The sequence below is a fragment of the Elephantulus edwardii genome, unplaced genomic scaffold (genome assembly GCF_000299155.1).
Source record: "Elephantulus edwardii isolate Elephantulus edwardi_28Jun2011 unplaced genomic scaffold, EleEdw1.0 scaffold00039, whole genome shotgun sequence".
Classification (NCBI taxonomy): Eukaryota; Metazoa; Chordata; class Mammalia; order Macroscelidea; family Macroscelididae; genus Elephantulus; species Elephantulus edwardii.
In genome coordinates, this window is record NW_006399789.1 from 7,770,114 (window position 1) to 7,783,300 (window position 13,187).

Consider the following 13,187-nt stretch of genomic DNA (forward strand, 5'->3'; position numbering starts at 1 on the left):
ACAACAACAACAACAACAACAACGGCATAGCCCAAGGCGAGTTGTGCTGTTAACCAAAAGGCAGCGCCTCTCTGGCTGTTCGGGCCCCCTGGCTGCTCCTCGGGAGAAAGATGGGCAGTCTCGAAAAGTGAAAGTTACAGCTTCCCGAAAACCCATGGGAGGGTCAGCTGTAAGTCAGTTCCAACACGATGGCAATGAATTGCCATCATTACGTCAGGGCAGTGACTCGTCCACCTCTGGCAGCCTCGGACAATCTCTTGCAGGCAACGAAGAACCAAAAAATAAACTGTGACCCTTCGCGGCAAAGAGGGTAGTCTCTATCCAAAGGTCTGGGTGGAGGGATGCAGACTTGCCAAATTACCTTAGACCCCGAATAAAGGAAAATGCACGTGACTACGCGTACCCTCCTCAATTTGGGCGCCCAGCCTGTGCTGCGGCTGCGCGGGCCTCGCCCATCAGCCTTCGATTTACTTCTATTGGTTGCCTTACGAGAGCCCCAACCTCTCGGGGGAAGAACAAGACATTTAGCAGTGGGATGTGCAAATAGTTATCACAAGCCTGACGTCACGCATCCACCAATCACAGGAGGCCATCTTCAGCTTTGCCCAATAAGAAAGAGCACAGCTTTCCCGACCCGCGGCGTTTGATTCTCGCCCAGCTAGAAGTCTTGAGTTCCGCGTCCGCTGCAGTAGGCGCTCCATCCGGAAGGCCAGGTTCCGGAGGAGGACGGCTGCTCTCCCTGCTGTTTGTTTTTCCGCTGAGTAAGGGACTGCAGGGCGAACACGGAGGACCCCATCCTGCCCTGGCTGGGAACGTCTCTCTCACCTGTTGTCAAGGCCGGCGGGCGGACACCGGGTTTCATGGACCGACTGGACCAGGTAACGCCCTCACCTTGCCCGTCTCCGTTGTCAAGGGGGATGTGGCGGTCTTGATGGTCGCTTTTGCTGAAATTTTGAGTTGGACCCCAGCCTGGTTCAGAGTTCTGCGGAACTTACCCCGCCCCGCAGAACCTTAACCCAAAGCCTGCATTTTAGGTCCTTTACCTATTGTTAATTGATATTTGTTAATTAGGCCCCCTTTGAACTCTAAACTCCAATGCCACACCTCTTCTGTCTGAGGGCCTGAATCCATCAGCAGCTCCTTAGGAGAAAGTGCGATTTGCGTCCTCGGAAACCCTCTGGAATGTCAGCTATGTATCTGTTCAGATTGCACAGCAATGAGTTGACTTTTAGGCTTCTTCATATACCAAATAATTTTTAAAAAAATTTTTATCTTTTTTTATTAATTGCTACACATTTTCTTCCCCTCTCTTCCTCAGCCCACCTCGCAGTGCACCCCTTTGTTCTAGATTGTTGACATACATGTAATGCCTAATCATATAATCCTTTCGGACAGTTCTTCCCCTCATATATTCTACTGCAGTGTTGTTTATTCACTCTTTTCCCAGTCTCTCCCAACCCCCATCCTTCGTGTCTGTACTATTTTATAACAGTGGTATTATGCAGTATTTGCCCTTTTTGTGATTGAGATAATTAACTCAACATAATGCCCTCCAGGCTCCCCCATAGTGTGTAATGTTTTACAAGTTCATTGTTTTTTTAGTGCTGCATAATATTCCATTGTGTGGATGTACCATAGTTTTTCTGTCCATTTGTTGAGAGGCACTTGGGTTGTTTCCATCTCTTTGCTGTTATGAATAATGCAGCAATAAACATGAGTGTGCACACATCTGTTTGAGTCATAGTGCTGGTTTCTTTAGGGTATATTTCCAGTACTGGAATTGCTAGGTCAAATGGTATTTCTACTTCCAACTTTTTGAGAAGGTGCCAGACTACCTTTCCTTACTGTTCTACATTCCTACCAGCAGTGAATAAGAGTTCTAATATCTCCACAACTTTGCCAGCATTTGTTGTTTGCTGGCCTGTTGAACTTTGCTATTGTTGCTGGGGTGAAATGATACCTCATAGCCATTTTGATTTGCATGTCTTGGTTTGATTCCATCTCTTTGCTATTGTGGATAATGCGGAAAGAAAATGGGTGTTCATATATCTATTTGGGTGGCAACTCTGGTTTCTTTAGGGTATATTCCCAGTAGTGGCATTGCTGGGTCAATTGGTAATTCTATACTGCCTTCCCTAGTAGTTGCACCACTTTACACTCCCACCAGCAGTGAATAAGGGTTCCAGTCTCCACAACCTTGCCAGCATTTATTGTTTGCTGCTCTGCTGAACTTTGCTATTGTTACTGGGGTGAGATGATACCTCATAATAGCTTTTATTTGCAGCTCTCTGAGAGCTAAAGATATTGAACATTTCTTCATGTGCTTGTTTGCCATCTGAATGTCGTCTTTGGTGAAGTACACCCTATGGTTTTATTATACAATTTAGCAGATAAATTGAAGCTTCCCTTACAAGCTCTTTTTGTCTTCTCCCCGCCCCCATGGCTTCCTTCAAAACAGTGCTGTACAAGAGAGATTAGTCCTTGGTGAAATAGGTTAGGAAAACACTCTCTTAGGTTAGTTAGGGACAATTTATGCCACAGTTTATTACCTTCAGAACTAACATTTTCAAAATTTCCCCCCCAAGGTTTCAAGAAGAGAATGATGATTCTTTGAATTTACTTCTGTATTTGCTTCATCAATGTCTCTCCTACTTAGTATCTTAAGAGAGATGCTGGAATATTTTGGTGTACCCATTGACCAGGTAAGTATCTTCTAACAGCCTTGAATTAACTTGTTTTTGCCCTTTGTTTTCATTTTGATAATGATTGGTTTATAAATATTACATTTTGGATTTTTAATTGTTACTTCCCTTTAGGTGGAAAACATGTAAGTTTGCAACGGTTATGGCTTTGACAATTTGAATTAAGAACCTGTTTACACTAATAGATCACGCCAACAGAATATAGAAGAGGCAAAATACAAATAGCAATTTTATAGAATTTTATTGATTGCATAGAGAAAAAATAAATGTACTTTTTACTCTATAGTGGTTTATCTCAGATATTCATAAAACAGGCTTGATATTTGGGTTTACAACTAATTGCAACTTAAAGTTCAAATCATTCAGGATGACTCTGAAAGAAAGAGAATGGCTGGGTCAGAAAATGAAAACAAATTCCAATGTGTGATCAAGCTAGATTGACATTTTTGAGTTTGAACATGATGGAGATTGTGAGGATGGTGCAGGATAGAGCAAGAATTCATAGGGTTCTATGAGTTATAGTTGACTCTGGCATCTAACAACAGCAACACTTGTTGAGTATCTATGTTTGGCTCTGTGGCTCAATTTTCAACCAAATAATAGACCTAAAAAATGATCTAGAAGCTTTGGTCTGTTGGGCTGTTAACTAGAAGGCCAAGCATCTTTGGTGTTTGCATTTACCAGCTGCTTTTCAGGAGAAGGAGAAACCATTTTTTTCCTATTAAGATTTACAGCCTTGGTAACTCAATGGTGGATTGCTTTAAGTTGTAACTGAATGGATGACAGTGAGTTTGAGTTTGATAGGTTGATCAGTAACACCTACGAGATACTCACTCACTCCTTAGACACATCAACCTTATTAGGACAAAAGAGCAGCCTTTACATAAGCAGCCTTTATATAAAGCCATTTAGGAGGATTAATAGAAATAAGAATTATAGGAGATGAAGTGAGAAGAATGCAATTACATTATGGGTATTGTAATTAATGTTATGAAATGTGTATGAATGATTGAGTGGAAATCCAATTCACTTTGTAAACATTCAGATAGCACATGAAAGACTCTATGGTCCTACAGATGATAGAAGTAGTACATAATTATTATACTTACACTGTTTAAAAGATGAACATAAGAAACTTAAGGAAGATAACTAATATAAGACTGAATATGAGGAAAAGAAATTAATATCAGGGCTTATAGAATGGGCAAAATAGCTAAGGTTAACAATATTTTGGACAAAAGCAACTTGAAGAATGATAATGTTATTATGAATAGGCAAGTCAGTGAGTGAGTAGAGAGATAAGCTGAACCAGAATTGCTGTTGAGTTTGTAAATGGAAATAGCTGGCAGACAGATAAATGACTCAAGAGTATAGAAGGAAATTTAGACTCAAGAGTCATTGACAGTGTTTTGACAATTGGATCCAAGGAAGCTCTTTGCATATAGCTGAAAATAGCAGAGTAATTGTCTGTGTTTTATCCACTATGCAAAAACATTTGATTGTGTGAATCATAACAAACTATGGTGAACAGTGAGAAGAATGGGAATCCCAGAACACTTACTTTCGCTTATACAAAAATCTATCCCTAGACCAAGAAGCTATTGTCCAAACAGAGTAAGGGAACACTGCATGGTTTAAATCAAAGAAGTTGTACATCAGGGCTGTAATCTTTTTCCATACCTATTCACTCTGTATGGTGAACAAATTAGAGCTTTATGAAGAAGAGTATGGCAACAGGATTGGAGGAAGATTTATCAAATTACCTGTGTTATGCAGATGATATAACCTTGCTTGCTGAAATAGAGGACACGAGATACTTTGTTGCAGAAGTTCAATGACTGTAGCCTTTAATATGGATTACATCTCACCATCTTTACCACTGGGCCAATAGGCAACATCATACTAGATGCAGTTTTCAGTCTTTTGATTGAAAAATGCCAACAATTTAATCTTGCTTGGATCCACAATCAACACCCTTGATACCAGAAGTCAGGAAATCAGGAGACATGTGTTATTAAGTGCCACTGAGTCACTAGGGTACAACAGCTCTGAACCCTGCTTGTCCTGTGCCACCCTTGTGGTCTCTGACACACCCAACCCATTACCCCAGTCACTGAGTCAGTTCATATCATCTAGGATCTTCCTCTCTTATGCTTATGATCTCCCAACCATGATGTCCCTCCTCAAGGATTAGTCCCTCCTTGCAACATGCCCAAAGAACATCAGACAGAACTTCAGAATCCTTGCCTCCGAGGAGAAGTCAGGTTTCACCCTCTCCAGCACGAAAATGTTTGTTCTCTTTGCGGTTCATAGTATATTCAATACTCTTCTCCAGCACCACAACTCAAAGGCATCAATTCTCCTATCATGCATGGTTATTGTCCAGCTTTCTGATGCATAATATGTAATTGCAAAGACCATTGCCTGGATCTAGTAAACCTTAGTCTCCAGACTGACCTTGTTGCTCTTCAGTACTCTGGAGAGATCCCTGTCAGCATGTTTTCCCCATGCAATTGCTCTTTTGATTTCCTCGCTGCTGGTACCAAGAGTATTGATTGGTATTGGGAAAATCAGCTGTCAGGGATTTTTCCAAAGTCTTAAAGAGCAGTGATGTCAGTTTAAAGACTAAGGTGCTCCTGAATAAAGCCACAGTCTTTCCAGGTACCTGCTATGTCCTTGAGATCTGGGCAGAGAACAAAGTTGGTAAGGGAAGAATTGATGCATCTGAGTTGTGGCATTAGAGAAGAGTGCTCACTATACAATTGACTGCCAGTCTTTCCAGGTACCTGCTATGTCCTTGAGAGCTGGGCAGAGAACAAAGTTGGTAAGGGAAGAATTGATGCATCTGAGTTGTGGCATTAGAGAAGAGTGCTCACTATACAATTGACTGCCAAAAGAATAAACATATGTCTTGGAGAAAGAGCAACCAGAATAAAATAATTCTAAAAGTTATTTACTACCCATTGAAATGATAGTCTCTAGACATATATTGAGCTATACAAACTGTAGTCTGTAGTGAGTTGTACCGTAACCCAAAGACCTTTTGATGTTTTGAAACCATTAGTGTCTCTGAGGGACAGAGATGAACAGTGACCTACCTGTGAAACCCACTGGAGGGTCAATGATGACTCAGTTCCAAATTGAAGACAATGACAGTGAGTGAGAAGATCCAAGTGTGGCTACCAGAAAATTTTGTTTACTCGTGTGTGTTTGGGGATGGTGCTACCTGAATCACAAGGATTACAAAACTGACTACGAGGTGAAAGTTTGCAATCTAATTGGGGGGTGGAGGACACTGAAACCAACCCCATAGCCATGTAATTCCGACTTAGGGTGGCTCCACGTGTAGAGCTGCCCCACAGGATTTTCTTGATTATGATCTTTCTGGAAGCCGACTGCCAGGTTTTCCTTCCACAGTACTGCTTGCTGGGATTGAATTGCCAACCTGTAGGTTAGTAGTTGAACACAAGCCACATGTATGGTGCTCATTAGAATGAGCTGAGGAATTCAGAGACTGTGAAGCTCATGAGAGCGGAAATAATCGAATTTGTAGTGGAATGTTAAAGGCAGATCAAAACGGAATCAGCATTGGCGCTAGACTCTAAGCATAAATACATAGCAACTAGGATAACTTTGGCTGGTGTTTGAGACAGGAAAATTATCACTGAAAACCATGTGTTTTTGTAAATCAGCACATAGATACAGTAGGGCCAAGTTGCACATGTAAAAGGTGAGAAGACTACATATGGAATGCATGGAATAGGTTATGGAGACTTGCTGCTCGTTGGTAAACTACAGCAGGTTAATGGAATTGATACTCAGCTGTAGTCTTAAATATCTGCATTTGATCGGAATTCAGAACCATTACTCCTGCAGTTAAACAGGAGAGCATGGCTTCTCTGTGCTTAAAACACAGAGTTGTGCTGCTAACCCAAATGCTGTACGTGACCAGTAGTCCGAATCTGTAAGCAGTTCCTGAGGGAGCAAGTCTTCTCTCATTAAGAATTACAGCCTCTTGTTCACAATAGCAAAAAGTTGGGAACAACCTAAGTGCCCATCATCAAACGAATGGATAGAGAAGCTGTGGTATATTCACACAATGGAATATACTACACTGCATTGAAAAACAAGGAACTCATGCAATATTCTTCAAAATGGGTGACCCTCGAGGGCATTTTGCTGAGTGAAATATCTCAGTCACAGAAGAACAAATACTGCATAGTGCCACTGTTGTAAAATGGGACTGATATAGGGGTTAGGGGGGGAGACTGAGAAAGATGGGATAAATTATGTATACTACATTGAAACGGATGAGAGAGAGAACTGTTTAAAAAGTATATATGATTAAGTATTATTGTCATGACATAAGTCCAGAACGAAAGCCGTATAGTGGAGTGGACTTGAGGTGAGGGATTATATAACAATGAAATAATTTTTCTTTCGCTTTTCAGAGAGGAGCTACCTGGTGGGGGAGGGGTGGGCAGGGAGAAAAGTGCAACAATGAATGAATGGAGCTCTAAAAATCTCTGTAAATTTTCATTAAAATTAATAGTAATAAAAAAAGAAGCTAAAAAAAGAATTACAACCTGAGGACTTGAGGGAAAATTAAAAATGTTTGTAAATTAAAAAAAAAAGAAAAAAGAATTAAAGCCTCAGAAACCTGACAGAGCATTGCTGTGAGTTAGAACAACTGGCTGTGGGAGGAGACATTGCCCATCTTTCTGGGCTGCTGATGGAGTTGAGCCGCTGGAGACTCATAGACGTTGGGTTAACAGTGCAACCTCGCGCCACCATCAGAGCTCCGTTTTTGAGTAATCGAAGCTTATTTCACTTCTAGTGTTCTTTCAAGAACTGAGTCTGAGCAGATACATTCTACTTTAGATCAACAACACTTCTCTGTATTGCCTAGGGCCTGGTTTATTTTTCTCTTCTTTGAAGAAATTACTTTGAATATTCCAGTCTATATATACTTTTTTAAAAACAAATGTTATTTTACTTATGATATTTGATTTTTTCCATGTACATATAAGCATGCTTAATCAGAATACACATTAAACAATATTTTATGTTTAAATAGATTTTACCAATTTGGGACACTAAAGCATATGGATCCACTCGAAGTATCGTTCGTGTTATTGGTAGAATACTTCCTTTAGAACCTTGCCCACGGCCCAATTTTCAGGTAAGTCAGCATGTATAGTAAATCCTAGGGTTAAGAGGCAGAACAACCAGAAATTGAAATATTGCCTGCACTCCACAAGTCTGTTATTTCACCCAGCCCACAGGTCACTCCATGTGCTATTGTTTCTTTAGCTAATTTGTTGGACAGATGATCAGGTTCCACACAACATCTGAGCAGCCTGTTCTATTCTAGTTATGTTTTATAGTTGATGAGGTTAACTAGAGGAGAATATTACTACCTGTCTTGAGAAGAACATGTCCCCTAGTGTTTTTTCTTGCTAATGCAAGCTTGTTTTTCTACTTAATACTCCTTTTCACACTTTCGAATTTTTAAAGTATTTAATTTCTGTGGAGCATGGACCTTCTAACCCTCCTGCAGAAGTCTGACTGGTTTTTCTTTTTTTTTTCTTTCTTTAGTTGGTCCCACTTTTGAGCTCTGTGGAGCCTGGTAACTGTGGATCTGTGGTTCCATCCTTTGCTGATGTTTTGTGCGTGGCAAATGATGAAGAAGACAAATATTTCAGATTTCGGTAATTTTACTTGCTGCTTTTGGCAAGTGATGTGTAGGTGTAGTCTGAAGTCTTGCATGTTTTAAATTTTGTATGTATCAAGCTTGTGCATTTTCCTTTTCTCTGTGCTATATCTTCCTAATACTTTCGTCATTTCTTCAGCCAGTTTTTATTAATCCCTATTTCAGTCTAAGTAGAGTGTACCAGGTCTAGGAAGAAATATATTAAAGGAATGTTGGAGATAATTGTGTTCAGTTTTGAGAGAAAGTTACTTCCCGTGCTAGAGACCAAATTCTTTAGTTGAAATTTAAACTTACTTGAAGCTTTTATAGTGCTTACTGTGTACCACACATGTGTGTTATATATTTAAAAAAGAGCATCTATTTCTCCTGTAGTTGCTAGGTGCTGTGAAGTCGAGAAAAACTCAGTGACCTTGTGAACAACAGATCTGAGCCCTGTCCTATCCTGTGCCGTCCTCATCTTTGGCACTCTTGAGCCCTGTGCTGCCCTCACTGCGTCAGCCCATCTTGTTGAGGGTCTTCCTCTCTTTGGCTGACCCTCCACCTTTCCAGTCGTGATGTCCCTTTCTAAAGGAATAGCCTCCCTCAGCGACATACAGAGATGGAGCTTTGTCATCCGTGCCTCTGAGGAGCATTCTGACTGTACCCACTCCAAGCCATACCTGTTTGTTGTTTTGGCAGTCTGTGGGATATTCAGTACTCTTCTTCTCCACCACAGCTCAGAGGCATCAGTTCTCCTTCTGTAATTCTTATTCATTGTCTTGCTGTCAGGTGCATAGCAAGTGATTAAAGACTTTGGCCTGAATCAGGCGAACCTTAGTATTTTCACAGGGAATACTAAATTATGTATTTATACATTCTGGTACAAGTTGTCAGCACAGTGATATTATCTGGAATGACCCCAAAGTGAAGTGTGTGTTATTAAAATATTCAGGGTAACTTTTACATTGTGAACATGATTTTTCAAGGTTCAAAAATCTATAATTCTATGAATTTACCCCTGACGTAGTGCTGGATATTAAACCTTTAAGTTTCTCACACAGAACTGTGAAATAGATTAATGTCTACTATGTTTAAAGCTAATAGGTAGAAGCGTTAATTCTAGGTAGCAGGATGATTATTTATGCTTTACAAGGTCTTTTCATTAGTTTATTCCCTTTTGCTGACCATTTATTAAGGGCTACATTCTATTCTAGATACTGAGAATGTAAAGTTAAGTAAAATATGCTCACCCTCAGGGAGTCTGGAATCATGAAAGACAACGATTACTTTGTTTAAGAATTTATTGCTGTCTGTGAAATCACTGATCCCTTCCTCTCTGCCTCCCTCCGTTTACCCATCTATCCACCTACAGAAATTGTGTATGGAAAAATGATGATGAGAATATAGAGGTTTTCAAGCGTTGGGATCCTTTGTCACTTGATCCAAGATGTAACAAACTAATGCAGACTGACCTGCCTGCAAATAATGCTGCAATTAAAAAAATCGCTGCCCTTGAACAAGAGCTCACTTCTCTCCGTGCCCAGATTGCTGCGATTGTGGAAATGCAGGAACTGAGAAACAGTGCGGATCTGGGTAACTCACCTCTGGAGTTATGTTTCAATTAGAGGACTGTAGTGTTGTAATGTGTTGCTGTTAGGAGTTTTGGCCAACTTGTAGGAGACCTTTCAGTGGGTTTCCAGAGGCTGTCAGTTGTATGGGAGGAGACTGCCCATTAGGACCTGACCCACCAGAGGGTTTTCAGAGGTAGTAAATCTCACCAGAGGAGATTGCCCATCTTTCTCCCATGGAGCAGCTGATCAGTTCAATGTGTCTGTCATTGGGTTGGAAGCACAGCACCTTACACTAAGCCACGAGAGCTCCCTCAGTTAGGTGAGGCTGTTGTTTGCTGTCAAGTTGGAACCGACTCATAGCTGACCCTCCAGTAGGTTTTCAGAGACCATTAATTGCATGGGAGGAGATTACTTATCTGAAATTTAAGCCATTGTAATTCTGAATACGAATGTTATTTATACAATACTAATATGTCTTGTGAATGACACTAAATATTATAAAAGAATGTGATGTATACAGAGCTAAATCATTCTTGATTTTTATTTAGAGTAGCGAGCTCTGGTGGCTTAGTGGTAAAGAGTTAATGCTGGCTAAGGCTTGTGGTTCAAGTCCACCAACTGCTCTGTGGGAGGAGGATGGACAGTCTCTAAGAACTCACTGAAGGGTCATCCTTGAGCTGGTTCTGACTCCACAGTATATACAACAATAATAGAGAAGGAAATAGTTTTTCTATTGTATTTTTGTATTGAAAGTCTCTTCTAAGTAAACTTTTCTAATGTTTGACAGTTATTAATAAAGAGGGAAAATGTACTAATTTGCAAGAATAGTATATGCTTAAGGTTTCATATATTTGTAGTTTTAAGTTATCACTGCTCTGTTTCCATAGGATTTATATGCATATTTTCCAGATACTCCTTTCTCTTAAGTATTTAGAGATGTCCCTTGTTTTAAACAATATACATATGCATATATATTGTCATACTATACATATATCTATCTATAGATGCATGTGTGTGTATGTGCAAACGCGCACCTACTTATAGAGATGGATATTGAGTAATTTCAACAAAAGATTTTGCTCCTATAGAATGATGTACTATATATACATATGTTGTTGTTGTATACCATATGTTGTTGATGTTGTTATGTGCCCCCGACTTGCCTGTGACTCATAACAACTCTATGTACAACAGCCCTAAACCCTGCTCTGTCCTGTGCCAACCTTATTGTTTCTGACACACCTACCGCCATTACTCCAGTCATTGAATCAGTCCATCTCATCAAGGGTCTTCTTCTCCTGTGCTGTCCCCCCATCCTTCTAAGCATAATGTCTCTCTCCAAGGACTGGTCACTCCTTGGCACATGTCCAAAGTATGTCAGATGAAGTTTCAGGATCTTTGTCTTCAAGGAGCAGCCTGGCTTCACCCTCTCTAGGCCGAACCTGCTTGTTGTCCTAACAGTTCGTGGTATATATACTACTCTTCTGCAGCACCACAGCTCAAAGGCATCAATTCTCCTTCTATCATCCCTAGTCATTGTCCAACTCTTTGATGCATACCAAGTAACTGGAAAGACTATGGCCTGGGTCAGGCACACCTTAGTCTCCAGACTGATATTGTTCTTTAGTACTCTGGAGAGATCCCTGACAACAGACTTTCCCAGTGCAATTCGACTTTTGATTTCCTGGCTGCTAGTACCAAGTGTGTTGTGTTGATTGTGGAGCCAAGCAAACTAAAGCTGTTAATAATCTCAATCTCTTCAACATCTATCATAATGCTTCCAGTTGGCCCAGAGATGAGAATATTTGTTTTCTTGATGTTGAGCTTCAATCCATATTGAAGACTGCAGTCCTTGACCTTGCGCAACAAGCGCTTCAGATTCTCCTCAGTTTCAGAGAGCATGGTTGTGTCATCTGCATAATGCAGATCTTGATAAGTGTTCCTGCAGTCTTGATGCAACATTTCTCCTCATAGAGCCCAGCCTCCTGAATAATATATAGATTGAGAAGGTATGGAGACAGAATACATCCCTGACACACCCCCTTCCCAATTTTGAATCATGCAGTGTTTCCTTGCTCTGTTCTGACGACTGCCTCCTAGTCCAAGGATAGGTTTCACATTAGCACAATCAAGTGTTCTGGGATTCCCATTCTTCTAAGAGTCAGCCACAGTTTGTTGTGATCCACACAGTCAAATGCCTTTGCATAGTCAATGAAATATAGATAGACATTCCTCTTGTACTCTCTGCTTTCAACCAAGATCCATTTAACATTAGCTATAATATTCCTCGTACCACAGCCTTTTCTAAATCTAGCCTGCATATCTGACAGTTTTCTGCTGATGTACTGCTCTAGTTGTTTTTAGGTAATTTTCAGCAGAATCTTGCTTGCATGTGATATTAATGATATTGTTTGATAATTTCTACACTCTGTCAGGTTACCTTTCTTTGCAATGGGAACAAATACAGATCTGTTCCAGTCAGTTAGCCAGGTCACTGGTGAACATATCCAGGGCAGCATCTTATTTGTTGAAATATGTAAATTGGTATTCTGTCAATTCCTGGGGCCTTGTTTTTTGCCAATTCTTTCAGAGCAGCTTGAACTTCCTTCATCATGAGAGCCTCTTGCTCGTACATTGTTTCATGAAATTCTTCTGTGTCCACCAATTCCTTTTGGTACAATGACTCTGTATACTCTTTCCATCTTCTTTTAGTGCTTCCTGGATCATTTAATATTCTGCCCAAAGCATCCTTAAGTATTGCAACTCAAAGCTTGAGTTTGTTCTTCAGTTTCTTTAACTTAAGAAATGCCGAGGGAGTTTGGCCCCTTTAATTTGCTGACTCCAGCTCTTTGCACATTTCATTACAATACTTTAATTGGTCTTCCCGCGCTGCCCTTTGAAGTCATCTGTTCAACTCCTTAATGTCTTGATCTCTTCTCTTTCCTTTGGCTTCTAGGTGCTCTATAATTTCTATATAGATGGATTTTATAATACAGAACATTAATAAATGCCAAGGTGATGAGGATGGTTAACTAGCTTGGCTGCTAACTGAAAAGTCAGAGGTTGGAGTCCATGTTTCTAATCTGACACATATGGGGTCTCCCTGGGTCAGAATCACCTTGTCAGCCACTGGTACCATATTCGTAAACATTGATAAATAACACAGGCACACACAGGGAGCCCTGGTGTAAATGTTAAGTTCTCAACTGCTAACCAAAAGGT

At 40.4% G+C, this 13,187-nt stretch overlaps 2 protein-coding genes across 2 annotated transcripts in view; both read left to right on the plus strand.

Annotated features, from left to right (window-relative positions):
- Positions 1-1,015, plus strand: part of BCLAF1 (BCL2-associated transcription factor 1) — a 34,573-nt gene extending 33,558 nt beyond the window's left edge. The window contains exon 11 of the mRNA XM_006885006.1: positions 659-1,015. Within this exon, the coding sequence (XP_006885068.1) occupies positions 659-1,015 (357 nt within the window). The remainder of the gene's footprint in view (positions 1-658) is intronic.
- Positions 1,016-2,612: 1,597 nt separating this feature from the next.
- MTFR2 (mitochondrial fission regulator 2) overlaps positions 2,613-13,187 on the plus strand; it is a 36,533-nt gene continuing 25,958 nt past the window's right edge. Inside the window, exons 1-4 of the mRNA XM_006885007.1 lie at positions 2,613-2,702; positions 7,780-7,884; positions 8,301-8,413; positions 9,767-9,987. Coding sequence (XP_006885069.1) covers positions 2,640-2,702; positions 7,780-7,884; positions 8,301-8,413; positions 9,767-9,987 — 502 coding nt within the window. The 5' untranslated portion in view covers positions 2,613-2,639. The remainder of the gene's footprint in view (positions 2,703-7,779; positions 7,885-8,300; positions 8,414-9,766; positions 9,988-13,187) is intronic.